The sequence below is a fragment of the Protopterus annectens genome, chromosome 9.part0 (assembly GCF_019279795.1).
Source record: "Protopterus annectens isolate FY-2018-M chromosome 9.part0, PAN1.0, whole genome shotgun sequence".
Classification (NCBI taxonomy): Eukaryota; Metazoa; Chordata; order Ceratodontiformes; family Protopteridae; genus Protopterus; species Protopterus annectens.
The window spans coordinates 1869862793-1869882890 of NC_056743.1; the positions used below are offsets into that span (position 1 = coordinate 1869862793).

Genomic DNA, 20098 nt, shown 5'->3' on the forward strand with positions numbered 1-20098 from the left:
GAAACATTTATTAACTAACCATGTTGTGAGCTCCCTGCTTGAAGTTGTTTGTAACTGTTGCTCTTTTTGTCATATTTTTGCACACCGTGAGAGGTTGCGTTCCACATTTTGGAGAGGGAAGGCTGAGAGCTACGATATCTGAGTACACTGGCACTCCAGTTCTTGGAGGTGTTGCTGTTTGAGACACATATATTGGAACAACTTAAAATAATAAAACTTTTTCTTGCTGAGAGTTTGTATGGTATGGTGTGTGGGTGGGTGGTTTACTTTGTGCATTTTTTTTTATTTTGTTAATTTTAACTGCTGGGATATTTTGCTGTTTACTAAAGGAGGCATGATATTTCATCCTCGTGACATAATGCTCTGGTGCTGAGTTAGCAGCTGGGACAATGTTTTACTAGGGAGAGGGATTTTCATAGCTATTCATAATGTTCCTGTTTGTGTACTGCTCAGGTGTATTATGCAAGTACACACCCTTACTACTTCTCCTGTGCAAGTGCCTATTATGTCTGAACACCATCATCTTTAACATCTCCAGTTTTTTGCTAAACTTTGTTTTTTGGACAGGCTATATTTTATTCCTTGTTCAGTCTTAAAAAAACAAAAACAAGAAGCTTTATAACAAGTCTGAATCATTCCTATTTATTCGTTCAATTGTTCCAGTTATGCGTCCCTGCCTTGTGACACAGTTCTGTTGAAGGATACTTCTTAACCTTTTGTTTCTCCTGTCTTAATTCTATTTTCGTATTATCTCAAAGCAGTGTGTGGCATTCCTTTTTAATTTATTATGACACATTATGTTAATCACTGTTCATGTACTTTCTTGTTTAACATGACAGCAGTTTGGTTGCTCTTCTTTAGACACCTCAAGTATGTCTATGCCTTTTTGGAGCCTAAACTTAGCATTTTGAGTGAAGCTGAGCATATATGCTGAAGACCAGGGTTTAATGTGTGTTTCAGAGTGTGTTATTCTAAAGTTTACAGTACTAGCAGTGGTGCAGCAGTAGCGTTGTTGCCTCACAGCAAGAGGTTCTCCTGTTCGATTCTCGGTTGGAGTGCCTTCTGTGTGGAGTCTGCATGTCCTCCCCGTGGTAGAGTGGCATTCGAAAGACATGTGTGAATGAGCGTGTCTTTGCTGAAGGTTGGGTGTCGGGCTGGCAACTCGGCACCATAAATAAAAATCTACTGCCAATCATTAGCGGAACGGAGTTCCGCTGTGGCAACTCCTAACCTGGAAAAGCCGAAAAGACAAACAAACAGTGATCATTCTAGAATTATAATGGGTAAAAAAGAAGAAAAGACTGAAAGCAGGTAGGGTTGCCACGTAAGTGCTGTCCTTGTCTTCTAGATAGCAGGGACTAGGAAATGGAACTTTGGGCTTCAGGCCTTGTGAGGTATACATGGTGCAATGTTAGATGAACTAATGTCTCGTTTTTTACTAGTGCTTACGATGTAGTCACTTTTTCTCCTTACAGTTAGGACAACATTACATTTGTGCATTACTCTGAGCTTCATCATATACTTGTGCTTCATAATGTGAAGACCGACTAGTATGAAGTGGGTGCTCTAGCTTACAACATTACTTCAGTTAACTTTGCTTTGTGTTCTCAGTTTTGCTAAAGTATTAAAATATGTTTGTACGCATCTTATGTACATACTTGTACAGTAGTACTAGAGTAGAGATTGTAGCTTCATTTCGTAGTTGATTGTAAGTGAACTTTGTTGTCCTAATGTAGCAAGGAAAAACTCCTTGAGACAGGTTGGTAATATACCATGTGCTGCTTTCTCAGTTAATTTAGAATGTGTATACTTACTTGCTTTGTGGTGAATTTAACCCATGTTAGTATAAAAAGGTTATTTCTTTCTTTTTCTTTTTTATGGCGAAATTCCTACTGGGGTATACTTTTTTTAGTGGAAGCTAGGGAAGGAGTTGTCACTGCCCCAACAGAAAATTATAACATGGCAGGCAGTAAAGTACATCAGCTACTCTTTACAATGCATACAGCTTAGAAGTAGGATATAAGACAGGAGATGTTTTCATAGATCTGCACCATGCTTTTGAATTTGTTAAAGAGTAATAGTCCTTGATGGATTAAAAAAAAAAAAAACCTCTGCTTACAAGTTGGTTTCCTTTTTATGGTTTTGTCAATCTTTTTTCTTGTTATACTTTTTATATTTTTTTCAGTTGTTGGCTACCTCTTACCCTGGGCAGCTTACATCTGCATCTTGGAAAAGTAAATACTAGACCCTGTGTTTTTTCTTAATGATTTGCCAATCGCCCTCCCAAAAGTTAAATTGTACAAATATGCAGATTGTATTATAGTTGTTAAACATAATGCTGTAGTTATCTAGTATGGAAGTACCTTGGAAAGGCTTTTGCTCAACAGTTGCCACAGGACTGAGACTAAAACAACTGCAGTTTTGCTTTAAGGAATAGTCAAGTTTAATTTAAGCCTGTTATGTAGAATTTCCTCATGTAACAAAATTGGGCAGCATCTAACTTACAAGTTGTGTATATTTGCCCTGGTCTTTCACTGTCTCACAAACTGAATGACCTGACAAATTACTCAAAATCCTTAAAATGTGTTAAAGATTAACAGTTTTTTGTATTTGAAGCAGGTAAGTGGAATGGTTTCATTTCCTAATCCCTAAAATGGTGTTTTGATTTAGTTGTTTTCTCTTAATTGACATTACTACATCTTCATCCTATAAACTGTATATAAAAATTGGTTGTCCTTTTTCCCACCTTGAACATCGATAATTTGTCAGTGCAGAAGGCTAATTGGCTTGGTCACAACGCATTCTGCATTAGTGCATTAGTATAGCAACTGTTGCGTTTATATCTGCCTCCTTAATTCTTCTCATCCACCAACCAGTGACCTAACTTTTGACCAACATGTTGGTCATAGTTGGAAAAAAAAGTCCTCCTGTATTGCACAACTTATAAATAAAAAGGATTGTGCTTAGATCTCTGGATGTCATTGTCCCCCTTATTAAACCATCATCAGTAGGCCAGTCGTTAAATATAATGCCTCCTTTAGCATGAATCTGTCCAGACAGGCAAAAACTGGAAGGCCCACAGATATACCTTCCTAAAATGGATACAAGGCCTTAATAATCTGTACTAAATGGACTGACACAAAGCCCTCTCACTATACTCTGTATCATACAGACTGCTAAGGAGGTGATAATGCAGCCACATACCTAATACTTATGGATTTACCACACATCAGCAAGTTGAATGACATTGGAATTACTCAGTCTAGGGATCCAAACCTCTTCTGCAGCATTAACAGAATGATTTGAAGGGACATGTGTACCTGGCAGAGGATATTATTTCTTTGGAACAAACTCTGCATCCACGTAAAAAAAAGTTCACCCTTGGCCTTATTCAAGTGTCCTTTGAATCTGTAGCTGGGGAAACAGAAAACTTGCCCTAGGACTGTCCATGTACTACTAATGGATAGCGGTAGCTCCTAAATGCTTTATACCATGCATAGGTCCCCTCAAATTACATATGGTATGATCTCTGTTATTCTTATTAGGGGTAATCTATAATTATCATCCATGGAATAGGTAAGACCAGTCAAAACACCAAATGGGATAGGTTAATTCAAGCACCAAAAGGTAAATTGGCTGGGCTTAAAATGGCCGGCAAGGGCAGCTAGCATAGTACTTACCTATGAACTTCATTTGTGTAATACAAATTTTCTACTAATTTGCCTTTATTTGTTATACTATTTTATAGAAGTGCAGTGCATTTCATACTCTCTCCCCATTTCCGTCCCTCTTAAATTCACCTTCCTATAAATGATATACAAAGCAAAGTTTTATGACTGAAGTCTTGGTTTCATTGTTATGTTAAAACATGTCTATAGAGTTTTAATTATTTATGCTGGTTGCATTAAATGTAATGATTTCCAAATTTGTTCTTCCACATTTTCATGTATATCTTTGGAAACTTGTGTGCTCTATTTTTGTGTGCATGTATCGTATTCTGTAATTTTTATTGTGCATGCTGAGCTTTTTTCCCCGGGCACCCCTGAAAATGTGTTTTGTACCCAGTTTAAGCTTCTAGTAAACAAAAGTAATACATAAACTTTTAAGGATTTGCCTATGGAATATTGTCCCTTGCTAAAAATTAAAACTTCTCCTTGGCCACTCAGAAGTAATACTTAAGGAGCTCTCTCTTTTACACAGGCATACACACATGCACACACACACACACACACACACACACACACACACACACACACACACACACACACACACACACACACACACACACACCCTTGCTTGCAGTCACCTGGAAGCCTATACATTTAATAATTGCTCAAGTAATCATAGCCCTCTGTGGCAATGGCTACTTGTAGAAACCAAGGGAATACTCTGTGTAAGCAGTGTAGTTCCTAGTTTTGCTGTTTGGAGCACCAAGATCTGACTGTCCTAACTTTGCTCCCCTTCCCCACAAATGGTGTGCCTACAGAGGATTGTTATGTTTGTTACGGGGGTCCTTGCCCCTACAACACCAAGCCAGACTTCCCAAAATCATTTGAGAAGTAGGAGAGCCATTCAGAAAGTGGAAGTGTGGACACTAGTTAGTTTTGGCTCTTACAAGTTACTATTAACACTTTCTGTTAGTAGAAAAACATTTTTTATCACTTGACACAGTCAGTCAAACATTTATATAAAAGAAAGCAAACCACACTGATATGTTCACAGTTACAAACATTATACATCACATATTCTTTTGTACAATTATCAATCTAACATTGCACAATTGATTCCTACCTTTCCTTAAACTTTATTCGTCCTTGAAAAATTATGCTTTATGTATTCCTACAACTTCCATTTTTTTCAACCCTTTTCTAAAGATTCCTCTTTCAGTTCTTTTATCACTGTTAAATTCAGTACCTCAAGTACACTTGGTTTAGACATTGATTTCCATTTTCTAGTGATTGCTTTTTCGGCAGCTACCAGAATTAAACTTAACAAGGCCTTACTATATCTAAGCAATTCAGATCATGTATCCCAGCTCAAAAAATTACTTAGTTATCCCATTTGTTCACCCAGTTTTTTTGACAGAGTAATCCGTAGAGTATTTCTAAAGCTTGCCAACTTATTAGACTTCCAAAGCATATGTTCCCAGTTGCCACCCTTTTTTCCTCATCACACTTCCTTTTGCCATATATCTGAGGAAAAATGTTTTGAGTATACTTTGGGTGTTAAAATACCTATGCAAACACTTCCAAGGAAAAATCCTAAATATTAAGAGACTTTCCATATTTGGGACCCATGCAAATGTCCACTCATTGTGTCCCTATGAATTGCTTATCCAATCCTATCAATCTTTTTTAACCTCCTCTGATTCCTATAGTTATTGTGCAATATTTTATTTACCCTTCCAATTATCTCTTCTTAACAGCAGCTTCTGTTCTAAATTTAACTAAAAACTCTACCAGAGCAGGTCTTTCACTTGGGGATTCCCTTAGCCCTTTCTCTTTGCCTGTACTCTGATATCAATCCCCTATAAGGAAAGCGTTTCATAGTCTGCAATCAAAATGTCTTCCTGGCTTCTTCACTTTCAATTACCCCCTCTCTCTAGTTATATTGCTCCAATAACTTGGTCCCTTTTCCAGTTTTCTCAAGTAAATTTTAGCCCCCTATTGTCTGTTTTCTGTACTCTTAATTGCATTCATCCCTGTCAGCAGAATCTCCTTTCTCCATTCTTGTGTTGGCTTAATTCTTAGACTACATTGTGATGCTATATGAATATAATAATCTGTATGGCTGGTATTCTCCTTAAGGATCAGCATCCAAAAACCCACTCCCTCCTTGTGTCTTAATTCCTCCCCATCTCTCCCACACACCTCAAATTCCCTTTCTGCTTGGAATTGTAGCCTTCTGCTTGTGTCATGTATATGAGCCTTAACTATGTAGCTCTAAAATATCTGTTCAAATCAGGTAATCCTAAACCACTTTGCTCTATTTGAAGGATCAACTTATCCTGCTTAAACCTTGCCCCCTTCTCCTGCCAGACAAAAATCCTTTTTGACTTGATATATGCAGGTGTTTTTGTTAGCAGTTAGTCCTGCTTGTAGAAGGTTATTACAGTAATATAATGAACCAACTCCACTGTAAGAATTGTATTAACCAGTATCTGTGGACATGGCTGTATGTGCTCAATAACTATGTACCATCCCTTGCAGTGATTTTTAAATTGCAGCATGGGTTCAAATCAAATTCTTTTATCTGTTGTATATAGATTTTGATTTCCAGTTCTAGTAATTCCTTTTTTAAATCAATTACCTTAAGTAAGGAATTCCTATGTTTAGGCAATTTAGATCCTATAATCCTTAGTTTATTTATTTATTTATTTATTTATTTATTTATTGAATTTGTTGACCAAGAAGGTCCACTGGGTTAAAGAGTGCCCATTTTCAGTGGAGGCCCAGGGCGAAAAGCTCCACAGAGATACAACATAGTAACGATACAATGTTTCAAAATAAATACAAGTGCAATTACCCGACCAGGTAAACAAGGAAAAGTCACAGCCAAAGACCAAGGTATTGTGTGAAAAAATCCTTTTAATCCAACAATAAAATCCACAATCTCGTCTGTAAAAAAAACATAAAATCAAGTGCTTTCACCCAGGTCCTCCCAGGCTTTATCAAGATGGCTACTAAAATTTTTAACTTGCTTTATATACAACTTTCTAAACAAAACTAATTGATATTAATTAATTAATTAATTAACCAATAAAAACATGTTCTTGACGTAAAAAGTTTTTTTTGTCTTAATTACACCAACTTTTAACATCATTAAAGTAAAACAAACCTACATAAATTAATTTAAAAAGTTGTATCATCATTCTGTACTGTCCTAAAATATTGTGTATTTCAACATACTAGTGCAGTCATTTTACTAAGTACAGACACTACAAAACTAATGTAAAAAATATATTATGTAAATTCTTGTAACTGTCCTACTAAACAACTGACTAAAATAAAAAACTGAAATATCTATGGTGGTCCTGACCTATTATGTGAATTTAATAAGCCATGCCAACCATTCACAATTTTGCCCTTCTCAACTTAAGTATACTGTTCAGGCTAATGGTATCGTTAAGCCCCGGGGGTTTGGAGGCATTAAGTTTTAACCGCCAAAGCAGTTCCCTGTTCAAGAGACGCTTCCCAATCTCCACCTCTTGGGTTACTTCTCACTTGCTCAAGCACCAAAAATTTTAAATTCATAAATTTGCAAACTAGTGAGTGTTTGTAAAATGCATTTGACTCCTTTTTCCTACTCACATCATAAAGATGTTCGTATATCCTTTTGTTCAAAGTTCTTTCCGTTTTGCCGATATAAAAACAAAAACAATGCTGGCAAAACCCAAGATAGACTACCCCTTTTGTGTTACAATTGTAATAACCTAGCGTTCCAACATGTGTCTCTCTAGATTTCAGATAAAGCCCCTTACTGTTGGCTATATAGGGACCCTGTTTGCACGCCTTACACTTATATGTACCCCGTAATGATTGAGTGTTGGATCTACTAACAATACGATCCCTTTCAAATATGGCCTTCAAATTCATATTCCTTTTCCTTATAAACTGTGGTCTACTACCAATGGCACTATTAATATCCTCATTCATGGCCAAAATTGGCCAATATTTGCCTACAATGTTTTCAACCATTAAACTATCAGTATTGAAAGTGTGCACGAATGCACAACTATGGTCAACCATACTGTTTCTTGTTACTTCTACCTCTTTCCTACGGGTTTCTCCTAGCAGGTGGAAGTAATAGTCCACTCTTTTAGAGGCAATGTCGGAAGCTAAAGCATCAAACAATTGCATAGGGTATCCCCTCTCTTTAAATAGTGTTCTCAAAAATGTTACTTCATCTTTGAACAGACTGTTTTCACTACACATTCTAGAAGCTCTTATAAGTTGCCCCTTAATGATTCCCTTCTTTTGAAAAAATGGATGGCAACTATCAAAATGAAGGAACTTATTGGAGTAACTGTCTTTTCTATGAATCAAGTCACAGCACCTCCAAAACGCAAAACGTGCCACTCACAGTGTAAAGTCAGCTCAGGAAAGAATAAAAGTTGTCAAACCACTTGTAAAAACAAGTACTTTTTAATAACTGTAACAGTTTAGTGCTTTCACTCGACGTAGCGAGCTTCATCAGAACAGTTAATTAATTGTGTGCACTCCATTTAAATAGCCAATTTGGCACCAAAACAACACTGAACTAAAAGTAATACTGACATGTCCATCTTATAAAGAATAAAAAGAAACCTTATATAAAATATTATATGTACAAATCGTCAACCGTCTAATAGAAGCAGGGGTTTAATAGAAAAATAATCATTAATCCCTGGAGGTGTCGTGGCATCAGTGAAAACCTGCCACCATAATTCCCTGTAAGCTAAGTAGTTCTTCAAATTCCCACCTCTGGGATTCCTTTTTACAATCTCTAAGATAGCAAATTTAAAAATATGATCTATACCATTTTCTAAAATGTGCTTGGACAAGGCATTTTTAGTGTCCTTCTTTTTAATACAATACAAATGTGAGTATATCCTCTGCCTAAATTGTCTTTCAGCCTTACCTATATAGTAAGAAGAGCAGACCGAACATAAAGCTACATATACTAACATACTAGATCTACAATTTCCCTTGGACAAATATAATTTAGTCTGATTGATATTATTCAAAGTTACACTACTAAGCTCATAAATAGAAGAACATTGATGACAAGCCCCACATTTTGTAGTATTTAACACACTTTTGTCCATAACAGATTTCGCCTCTTCTAAAATGTGCTTTAAATTCCTACCCATTTTGTACACAAAATGTGGTCTGGGGACTACTATATCTACCATATCCTGTGCATCTGTTAATTTATGCCAGTTTTTAACCAAAATATCTTTGATAACATGACTGAATGGTCCATATGCAATAATATATGCTCTATTAAGGTTTCTATTTCCTTTTGTGTTGGAACATTCAACAATTGCTTGATTATTGATAGCACTTAAATCTATACCTATATTGTCAACTATATTGTGTTTGCTATTTGTACCTAATAATGGTGTGTATTTTATCCCCCACTGACTAAAAACATATGTGGTAACATCTTTCATTAAATCTGCATCATACCCCCTATCTCTAAAAAGGGCTGTAATATAGTTGATTTCCTTCATCATATCAGAATAATTGGAAGTCATCCTGATAGCCCTAATACACTGGCCCTTAAAGATATTTCTTTTCATTCTTATAGGATGATAACTATTAAAATCTAAATAAGAATTGGTAAACGTAGCCTTCCTATGTATGATGGATTTGAAACAGTTGTTATCTGCAGAAATAAATGTGTCCAGATAGGGTACACCATTGCTACTAGTAACAGAAGTAAATTTTAAAAAATCGTTACTAGCATTCAAAAATGTAATAAAGGCCAAAAAGGAAGTACTATCCCCATTCCATAAGATGTAGATATCATCCAAGTAATGGGAATAATAGAAAACATTCTTGTAATAAGCACTGTTAAATATGGTGTTCTCTTCCCAATCAAGCATAACCAGGTTGGCGAACATGGGAGCGCAAGCCGCTCCTATAGCTATGCCCCTGGTTTGCTTGAAAATTTCACCTTCATAGAAAATAAAATTATTGTCTAAAACTATACTCATTAATTCAACCAACAAAGAGATCCTATCCCAACTCATCTTAGTGTGTTTTCTCAGACTTCTGGAAAAGGCCTCTAGACCTTCCTCCATTGGGATACAGCTAAACAGATCTATTACATCTATAGAACTAAAAAGTAAATCATTACTATTCAAATTAACTGGGAAATTTTTCAAAAATTCCCATGAATCCTTCACCAGGTGATGCAAGTCCTCATAAATAGGTTTCAATAAAGTATCTATGACCACCCCTATAGGAAAGGTCTTGGACTTGCTCCCTGATATGATCGGACGAAAAGGAGGATTTATGTGATCCTTAATGGAGTGCACACAATTAATTAACTGTTCTGATGAAGCTCGCTACGTCGAGTGAAAGCGCTACACTGTTACAGTTATTAAAAAGTACTTGTTTTTACAAGTGGTTTGACAACTTCTATTCTTTCCTGAGATGACTTTACACTGTGAGTGGCAGTGTTTTGCGTTTTGGAGGTGCTGTGACTTGATTTTTTACGTTTGTGGATCCAACTCGCTTTTTCTGTGGTCTTTTCTATGAATGCTAGATTGAAAACAACTCTGCACGTAGTTTTTCTCCAAATTCACATCCAAATAATGCAACTGGTCAGCTCGAATGTTATAAGTAAACTTCAGAAATTCCGTACTAGAGCTAATGTACCTCATAAACTCGTCAAAATCATTTTTATCACCCTTCCATAGAATACAAATATCATCCAGGTACCGCTGGTAATGCAAAATAAACCTAGTCCACTTTGATTTAAATATGTATTTGGTTTCCCAAAAGGACAATACTACATTGGCATAAGCTGACGCACATGGGGTACCCATAGCAAATCCTCTTTTTTGCTTAAAGAGTTCACCGTTGAAAAAAATGAATTTATTATCAAGAATTACTTCTATAAACTCTACTACTAATCCTATAATGTTGGCACTAAGGCTAGATGAGCTGGCTAGAAATTCGTTGAACCTCTTTAACCCTATGTCGTGTGGAATACTAGGAAATAAGTCTATGACATCTATTGAAACCATATATTGTGTCTCAAAAAATAATTATTTTTTAATACTTTTTAAAAATTCCCAAGAATCTTTGCAGAGGTACTGAAGTGATGATACAAAGCTCTTCAGTGTGATGTCAATAAATTTACCTAGTGATTCTGTAATACCCTTTGCTCCAGCTACAATAGGTCTAAACTGTAGTGGATTCACTCCTTTGTGGACTTTGGGTATGCCAAAAATTACTGGGGTTAGCGGCTTCTGTACTAAAAGGTAATTAAATAATTGCTCATTAATCACACATTGGAGGAGGTGGTCCTCTAACATGTACCTGATTTTTGCATAAGCAATATTATGCTCATTGATTGACACCCCACTGTACTGCTCAGTGTCATGTAATAATGAATACAGGATTGCTTCATAGTCATGCTTGTACATTAAGACCCCCCCCCCTTTGTCAGTTTTCATAACCCTTATACCTTCTTTGCTCAAAGAGTCAATCAATTTAAAGGATTCTTCTAGTAGATTACTCAAATCTTCACTTTCACTATTTTTCTGGATACCCCTAATTTCTGCTTCCACCAACTCCTCAAATATTCTTAGTGCAGGGTGTAAAGGTGGATTCATCATACTTGATCGATGTAAGAGGTTAGGCACATAGTTCTTCCCTTTAAAATAAATGTTTAAGTTCAACTGGCGTGTAAATAACTTTAAATCTAAAACAGTTTTAGTAGTATTAATAGATTTTGCTGGAACAAAATGAAGCCCCTTAGTAAATAGATTAAAATGTGTGTCATCTACCATGATCTCAGTATAGTTGTAAATAGAAAAATTACCTTTTTTGCTTATTTTACAAATAGGGGCATTCATATTACAAATTGTGTTATCCAAACAAGTCGTATTTCTATATTCATTAACTGTTACCTCCTGGGTTTGTTCCAACTCTGAGCATACGGCGTAAATTGCCTGTTCCCCTGCCTCCCCTGAGCATGGTAAAAACCCTGGTCAAATTGATTTTGTTGTTGGTTTGTTTTTTGGGCCAACCTTTCACTCCTCCTAGGGGCTTGGGCCAAGAACCCACCTTCATTTACATTCTCTTGCTCATTACTTAAATTATTATTATTTATTACATCACGCGACCATCTATTCCTAACATTAAAACAATATGCCACACCATTGTTGTAATCTTGCAGGTCACGCTCCAACTTCTTAATCTTTCTGTTAACCACTCTAAGGCAGTGTTCATCAACTTCTTTAAACGTGTGTTCGTAGTCTTTTTTAATACTACAAAAAACAGAGTCATTTACAATTGTATTATTAAGAGCATTAACTTCCGCTAACAAATCGGAGGTTTTGCTCTCATAGTCTTTGACCATTAGGTCAAGCATATCCAGTCCTGCTTTGTTAAACAATGCTGAAAGATCGTTAAATAAATCCGAGCCGGGCGGGGCGTTATTTGGAAATCTGTTTAAACGCAACCCTTTAGGAACCCTTTTGACTCGAATACACTCTGTGAGATAATCAATTTCCATTTGCGCCATTTTATAGGCGTATAACTTGTTGTTTAATTCTCTAAGCAATTGCTCAACACAGTCATTACTTGAGTTAGTAAAATTGCCAGTACCTTGTCTGAATGAAAAGTTGTTGGCTGTCCATCTATTAAAATTAAAGTCTCTGTTGGTATTCAGAATAGTTCCAGTATTAGACCCCTGCTTTTTACTTGGGTGCTGTGGTCCTTCAACGCTAACCTGTCGACGAACATCCGTTGTTCTCAGTGTTGGTGTAATGCTACGAGATCCGGATACATCATTGTCTCTCTGTAGTTGCTCCTGATTGGCTGGAATCCTACTCGTTTCCTCACTCCGTTCGTTGGTGAGAAGACCGCTTAATTGCGATAGCAGGCACATAACCTGCTTGAATTCCCCTCTGGTTACTGGGGCATCATCCGATAACTGCTGGTTGTCAACCAAAATAGCAGGCGTGTCACAGAAATCCACACTACCTGATCTCTCAGCCATGAACTTTGAGAAATACAAGCCACAAAATAAATACAAGTGCAATTACCCGACCAGGTAAACAAGGAAAAGTCATGGCCAAAGACCAAGGTATTGTGTGAAAAAATCCTTTTAATCCAACAATAAAATCCACAGACTCGTCTGTAAAAAAACATAAAATCAAGCGCTTTCACCCAGGTCCTCCCGGGCTTTATCAAGATGGCTACTAAAATTTTTAACTTGCTTTATATACAACTTTCTAAACAAAACTAATTGATATTAATTAATTAATTAACCAATAAAAACATGTTCTTGACGTAAAAAGTTGTTTGTCTTAATTACACCAACTTTTAACATCATTAAAGTAAAACAAACCTACATAAATTAATTTAAAAAGTTGTATCATCGTTCTGTACTGTCCTAAAATATTGTGTATTTCAACATACTAGTGCAGTCATTTTACTAAGTACAGACACTACAAAACTAACGTAAAAAATATATTATGTAAATTCTTGTAACTGTCCTACTAAACAACTGACTAAAATAAAAAACTGAGATATCTATGGTGGTCCTGACCTATTATGTGAATTTAATAAGCCATGCCAACCATTCACAATTTTGCCCTTCTCAACTTAAGTATACTGTTCAGGCTAATGGTATCGTTAAGCCCCGGGGGTTTGGAGGCATTAAGTTTTAACTGCCAAAGCAGTTCCCTGTATTCAAGAGACGCTTCCCAATCTCCACCTCTTGGGTTACTTCTCACTTGCTCAAGCACCAAAAATTTTAAATTCATAAATTTGCAAACTAGTGAGTGTTTGTAAAATGCATTTGACTCCTTTTTCCTACTCACATCATAAAGATGTTCGTATATCCTTTTGTTCAAAGTTCTTTCCATTTTGCCGATATAAAAACAAAAACAATGCTGGCAAAACCCAAGATAGACTACCCCCTTTGTATTACAATTGTAATAACCTAGCGTTCCAACATGTGTCCCTCTAGATTTCAGATAAAGCCCCTTACTGTTGGCTATATAGGGACACTGTTTGCACACCTTACACTTTAATGTACCCCGTAATGATTGAGTGTTGGATCTACTAACAATACGATCCCTTTCAAATATGGCCTTCAAATTCATATTCCTTTTCCTTATAAACTGTGGTCTACTACCAATGGCACTATTAATATCCTCATTCATGGCCAAAATTGGCCAATATTTGCCTACAATGTTTTCAACCATTAAACTATCAGTATTGAATGTTTGCAATGTGATAGAAGACAAGATAACAGATATATCAGTTCAAACTACTAAAGAACAAAAGCATACAATACATTCAATGTGATAAAAATACAAGGCGCAAATATGACAGATTAAACTGCCAAACCTCGGGCAACAGTGCAGAATATTCAATTTGATTAGAATCCATACAACAGTTATACCAGATTAGACTGACAGTCTTGTATAGTGGTTGGCACTGAGATAGGCAGCGTAGTGGGGTCAAAATATCAATGCAGCTATACATTTGTAGAGGGCATAGAAAGGGTATATTTATTCAGGAGGTAAAGGTACTGGAGGTGGAAGCGGGAAGAAGGAGGGACATATGGAAGAAGAGGAAGGGAAGAGACAGAAGTCAGGTTATGGGTTGTGAAGTGTTTGCACAGGGGCATTGCCAGTGGGAGGTGAGATGATGTTTCAAGGATTTTTTAAAGATAGGTTTATTGCTAGTAGATCTAAGAGAGGGTGGGAGAGATTTCCATAGTTTAGCAGTGAAAAAGAAGTGGAGCTATTGTTCAGCAGTTGGGTTTATCTACCTGTAAGAGTATTTGGTTTTCTGAGTGGAGGGGCTTATTAGGGTGGTAGAGAGTAAATAGGTTAGAATGGGCTGGGCAACTGAATGGGTTATGTATTAGTTTACGGGCAGTAGTTAGTTGAATATATGTGAGGTGGTGAGGTAATTCTAGCCAGATCAGTAGTCTAAGAGAGGTGTAGTGGTGAGATAAGGGCTTACTATTGGTAACAAATGAGTGTAGTTTGGATTTAAGACTGGTCTGAATATTGGTGAAAAGAGGAGCACCGTAGAGAACAGTTGGGAGCAGGAAAGAGGAGGCAAGGGCTAGTTTGGAAGAGTAATTGAGGAAAGTTTTGTGTTGATATAGCATGCCCAATTTCTGGTTTGCTTTTTTGCTGTTGTTGTGAATGTGCATGTTGAAAATTAAGTGTTCGTCTATGGTAACACCTAGAAGTTTGGTATGTGTGACAACCTCTATAGAGCAGTTGTCATGGGAGAGGATAGTGAAAGTGTCTTTGCTTATGGAGCAGGATTTCTTAAGAGTAAATAACACAAGTTTAGTTTTTTTAGGATTTAATGCTAAATGGTTGTTAGCCATACGTGTTTTGGTGGTTCTGAGGTCGGCTTGGGTAAGTTGTTGGAGTTTGTGTGGGGAGTTGGAAGTACAGGTGATAGTAGAGTCATCTGCATATTGGATGAGAGTAGAATGGAAGTCATTAATGAAAATGTTGAAGAGTGGTGGACCTAAGGTGGACCCTTAGGGAACACCTGTGGAGGTGCAAAGGAAAGGAGAGAAGGAGTTTAGTCATTTTAAAGCTTGTTGCCTGTCTGATAGGTAGTTGGTAAACCAGTGTAAAGTAGAGGGAGAGATACCTATGTTGGATAGTTTTCTAAGAATGACTGGATGAGAGATAGTATCAAAGGTTTTGGACAGATCAAGAAATAGAGAGGAGACAAGTTTTCTGGTGTCACAGGCCCGATTGATGGTGTCACAGAAGGAGGTAAAAGCTGTTGTGGTACTGTGCCCTGGTCTAAAACCATGCTGGGTTGGAGATAGTATTTGTTGTCAAGTAGGTAGCTAAGGAGTTGACTGTGGATCCACTTCTCGATGATTTTTGTGATAGGAGAAAGGATGGCAATGGGCCAAAAGTTGGAAACATCTATGTTGTTTCTGCCTTTGTGAAGTGGGAGAATGAATGCTTTTTTCCAAATGGACTCTTGTATGGACCTATTAAGAAGTATGTTGATGGGGTATGCAATGGAATCTGCAGGCTTTTGTAGGAATTCTGGGGGCAGGCTGTCAGGGGCATTTGTGCAATGTTTTAGTTTCAGAAGCATTTTCATTACTATGTGGAAACAGGAGCTAGAGAGAAGTTGAGAGAATGGGCAGGGGAGGTATTAGTGGCAGGCGGGTCAGGTTGGTTAGGTAAAGTTGGAGGGAAGGTAGCAGTGAAATTAGCTATAATGACAATAAAATAAGTGTTGAGAAGTGTGAAGAGTTCTACAGGGTTTTTGTCTGGGTCTGGACAAGGGTTAGTTTCTGATCCTGGGTGTAAACATCTGTTGATTGAACTCCACAAATGTTTAGGGTTAAGCTTGTGTTGGTTTTGTAAAGTATGATAGTGTCCTTTTTTATCCCTAATGATTTGGTGCTTTACTTGGTTGCAGAGGTGTCTGTAGGTTATGAGGTCTGAGGGTTTTTTTGTGCTTTTGCCAAAGTTTCCAGGCTTTGTCAGTGGTGACTATGTTCAGTTTGGTAGCTCTAGTGAGCCATGAGGCATGAAAGGATTTTATGCTTTTTAGCTGGAGGGGTCCTAGGCTATTCAGAATACTAAGGAATGAGGAAATGAAATGTTGTACTACGTTGTCTAGAGGGAGTGTTTTTAGGGGTTCCCAGTTTATGCATTGTAGGATGTTGTTAAAGGTTGTAGGAAAGAACTGTGATAAGTCTCTAGTATATTTGTATAGATGTTTGTGAATTTCTGTTGTAGGTTTGCATATTACAAATGCTGGCAAGTGGTCACTGATGCTATTTGTGAGGGTTCATGCAGTGGCAATTTTATTGGGGTCAGAGACCATGATCCAATCTAAGATTGTACCATGGCTGTTTTTGTTTGGTCTGGTAATGTCAGCAATTAGCTGGCTGTATTTGTATAAGTTGATGTTGGTTGGGGTGGGGGGGTGATGTTGTGAGAAATCAAGCCAATTTATATTAACATCACCCAGGGTTATTGTTTCTGTAGTTATGTTATTGGAACTCCAGGCTAGGATGTCCTCTAGTGTGGGGATATTATTACCAGGGGAATATACAGGGCAATGATACATAGTTTTTTATTCTCATTTATGTTTAGGAAGGATATTAAGATTTTTGCTGTAGTGAAGTTGGGTATGTGTGAGTTGTAGGGGATCATATTGAAGGTGCTAGGGTAGATTAGAGCTACCCCACCACCTTTTTTGCGATCTGTCCTCACGTAGGCAGGCAAAGCCTGGAGGGAGAAATTCTGGGCTTTTGATAGTTACTAGTATTTCTTCCCCCAACATTTAATTCAAAGTACATCGTAAAGAATGTTTAAAACCTATCAGCTAAGTAGATTGAGAATTACTCCTTTTCTCCATTCTGTCTCCAGTATTTGTTGTTATTGGAGCTTAAACTCTCTTAAGTCTGCTTGATGTTTGCACATATTTTTGTCTTCATATATTGCAGTGAATGTGTAATTTAACTTGTGATTTTTTTGCCTGGATCAAGGGCTTAAGTTTTTTACATTTCCACTTACCTTGTCAACAAAGGTAAAAGATTAGTATAATCATAGCTGTTATTTGTTTTATAGAGGTAAATTTAGAGGTGTGTCAAGTTCATGCATATTTGTAGTATATACACTGGCATTTGGGGAGGTGGGAAAAGGGCTGTCCTTCCTTTCTAATTGGCTGTTATATTTGGAAACTTCTCCCCAAATCATCTCTGATGTATCCCTAGGCTGGCATATAACTTCTGGCTGCCATTGTTTACAATAAGCAATCACTCAGTTAACACTATTTGTGGGAGCATTGCTTCACCAAGACTTAGATTTTCAGCTCTGATACCATGGTGGTGGTGCTACGGTAGCGTTGTCACCTCACAGTAAGACGCTGTCTGGTTCGATTTTCAGCTAGAGCGTCTTCTGCGTAGAGACATGTGTGAATGGGCATACCTTCATTGAAGGTTGTGCATCAGGGCTGGTAACTCGGCACGCAAAATCAACTACCAATCATTAGCAGACCGGAGTTCCGCTGTGGTGACCCCAAACCGGGAAGCTGAAAGACACAACAACATGCTTGTGAATATACTGAAAGTTTTGTGCCAAAACGTGTCCTTAAAATGACATCTGCACAGGTCATATGGTAATTTTAAGGAAGAAGCTGTGCTCTGGCAGAAAAAAAAACAAATACCAGCAAAATTAAAAGTCCCCCCAGATAATAGGCCTTTTAAAGATTAATGTGTCTATAACATTGCTGTTTTTGTTAATTATTGATATAGTAAATGAAGTAATGATTACCATAACATAGTTTATTGTGCTGCTGTCATTTAACTTTTTCCACTCTGAACGTTGTACTGGTAATAACAATAATTTATTTCAGTTTGCTGTCACTTAAACTCTTCCACTCTAATTTCATAGTAGTACCAGCAATTACCTAGTAATGTATTCATTAATTTTTGTCTTTCACACCTTTTCAGCGTAACAGTCACAGTAAAGTATCAGCTTCTTACACGTTCCCACCTCAGCTGTTCTACCAGTAATGTTTTATATTCCTGCTATCATTTCCACTCCTTCCTATCCTGATACTTATACTAGTAATGGCCATAGTAATTTGTTTGCTACTGTACATAGGGTGTGTGCATATGAAAGACGGTGTTCTTAAAGCAAAACATAATGCATGCATTTTCATTTAACCAGGAGTAATCCAGAATTAAAAGCCCGTTTTTAGTGGAGGCCTGAGAGAGAAGCTCTGCAGTTAAACAACAAATTAAATACATCATTCTTGAATGCATATCAAAAATGATAAAATACATAAGGACATCAATAGAAAACATAAATAATGAAGCTTACAAATAAATGCATTAACAGTATACTGCAAGAGTTATATACACTGGTAAGAATGTAGAGAGTATAGATAGACAAATGTAGATAGTATAGTGTAGATAGGTAAAGGAAGTAGAGGAAGAGAAGGTGAAATTAGAATGGAGATGAATTTCAGGTACAAGGGAAGGTGTTAAGATTGTACAGAAATGTTTTATGTTTACAAAAACCCTTCTTTTCCTTTCCCTAGCTCAAACCCCACCATAATAAATGTTAGCCCCTTCACATCTTCCCTATCCATTTTCTATATATGTAGCTATATTTACTGGAGCCTAACTCAAGTATAATGAAGCGTTGACTCTTCTATTTTTTCAGACAATACAACCTTCCTATGCATTTTTGTAAAATATATTATTGCTGTACATTATTATTTGCTATACTGCATGTTTTTCATTCATTGGGCCGGATTCATGAAGGCTTGCATGGAGTCTTAGAGTAGAATAAGACTCCATGCAGCCAACATGTCCGCTGAGCGATCTAAAAACAGCCGGTAATGGCATGCAACTGAGCTCTCTAAACTAGTCCTACATGGACAGAGCTGGGATATGCAAATTACCTCAATTGCAGGTGAAAGCTATGCAAATGAGGTAAATTTGTGATCCAGGAAACCCGAACCTGTCCGAGTAGGAGTAGTGTTACTTGCAAAAACGTACTCAGTTGATAATTGAGTATGGTTCTGCAAATAGCAAAACGGAACCGTGTCAGTTGGAAATAAAGCATGCATTTACAGGAGGAAGCATGCCAATGGCCAAAAATATAGCCATTGGCAATGGGGAGGGATGCAAATTAAAAATAAAATAACTTTTTTTTTTATCCCTATCTCTGGGGTTTAACCATAGTGCAGTTCCGCGCAAACGCGCTGCTCCCTAAAAAGCAGAAAATTAATAATTAAGATCCACAGATGTGGATTTTATAGCTAAAAATAATTTACAATGCAAGGGAAATGGCAGGCTGAAGACAACATGGCCACTGAGTAGAGGTTGCTAATGGGGGAAGCTCAGTCTAAGAGATGTAACTAAGCATTAGTAGGCAATCCTATGCAAATGAGAGTTAAGATAGTGAATCGCAAGTTTACATAGCAAATAAGCACAGTCAGTGGAGTGTAGGAGCAGGATAAGGGGAGTAACAGAGTTGAAGATAGGTGACATCATGAGGGGAGTATATATGAAAGGAGTGAAGCTCATTGGAGCAGAGTGTCATGTGTCAGCTTACATTTATATAATAGTGAAAGAGGTGTGTCAACAGGTAGGCCAGGTAAAGTCAAGAAATCGAAGGTGTATGCCGTGGATAACACCAAAGTTTCTTGCTGAGCATGCATGTGCACGTGTGCGCGCCAGTAAACCCGAGTAAGACAGTGTGTGTGCGTGTAAGCGTGTGTGCGCGCGTGTAGGCATGAGTAAGCATATGTAAGGCTGTGTAAACAGTTGTAAGCATGTTTGCGCTGGTGTGCACGCGTTTTAACAAGAATAATCAAGTTTTAGTCCATATAAGCATGTGTGC

At 37.2% G+C, this 20098-nt stretch overlaps 1 protein-coding gene across 1 annotated transcript in view; it reads left to right on the top strand.

The window, feature by feature from the left end:
• Window positions 1–12791: 12791 nt before the first annotated feature.
• The window catches only part of LOC122810813 (tyrosine-protein phosphatase non-receptor type substrate 1-like), a 373236-nt gene continuing 365929 nt past the window's right edge, over window positions 12792–20098 (top strand). Inside the window, exon 1 of the mRNA XM_044082373.1 lies at window positions 12792–12807. Coding sequence (XP_043938308.1) covers window positions 12792–12807 — 16 coding nt within the window. The remainder of the gene's footprint in view (window positions 12808–20098) is intronic.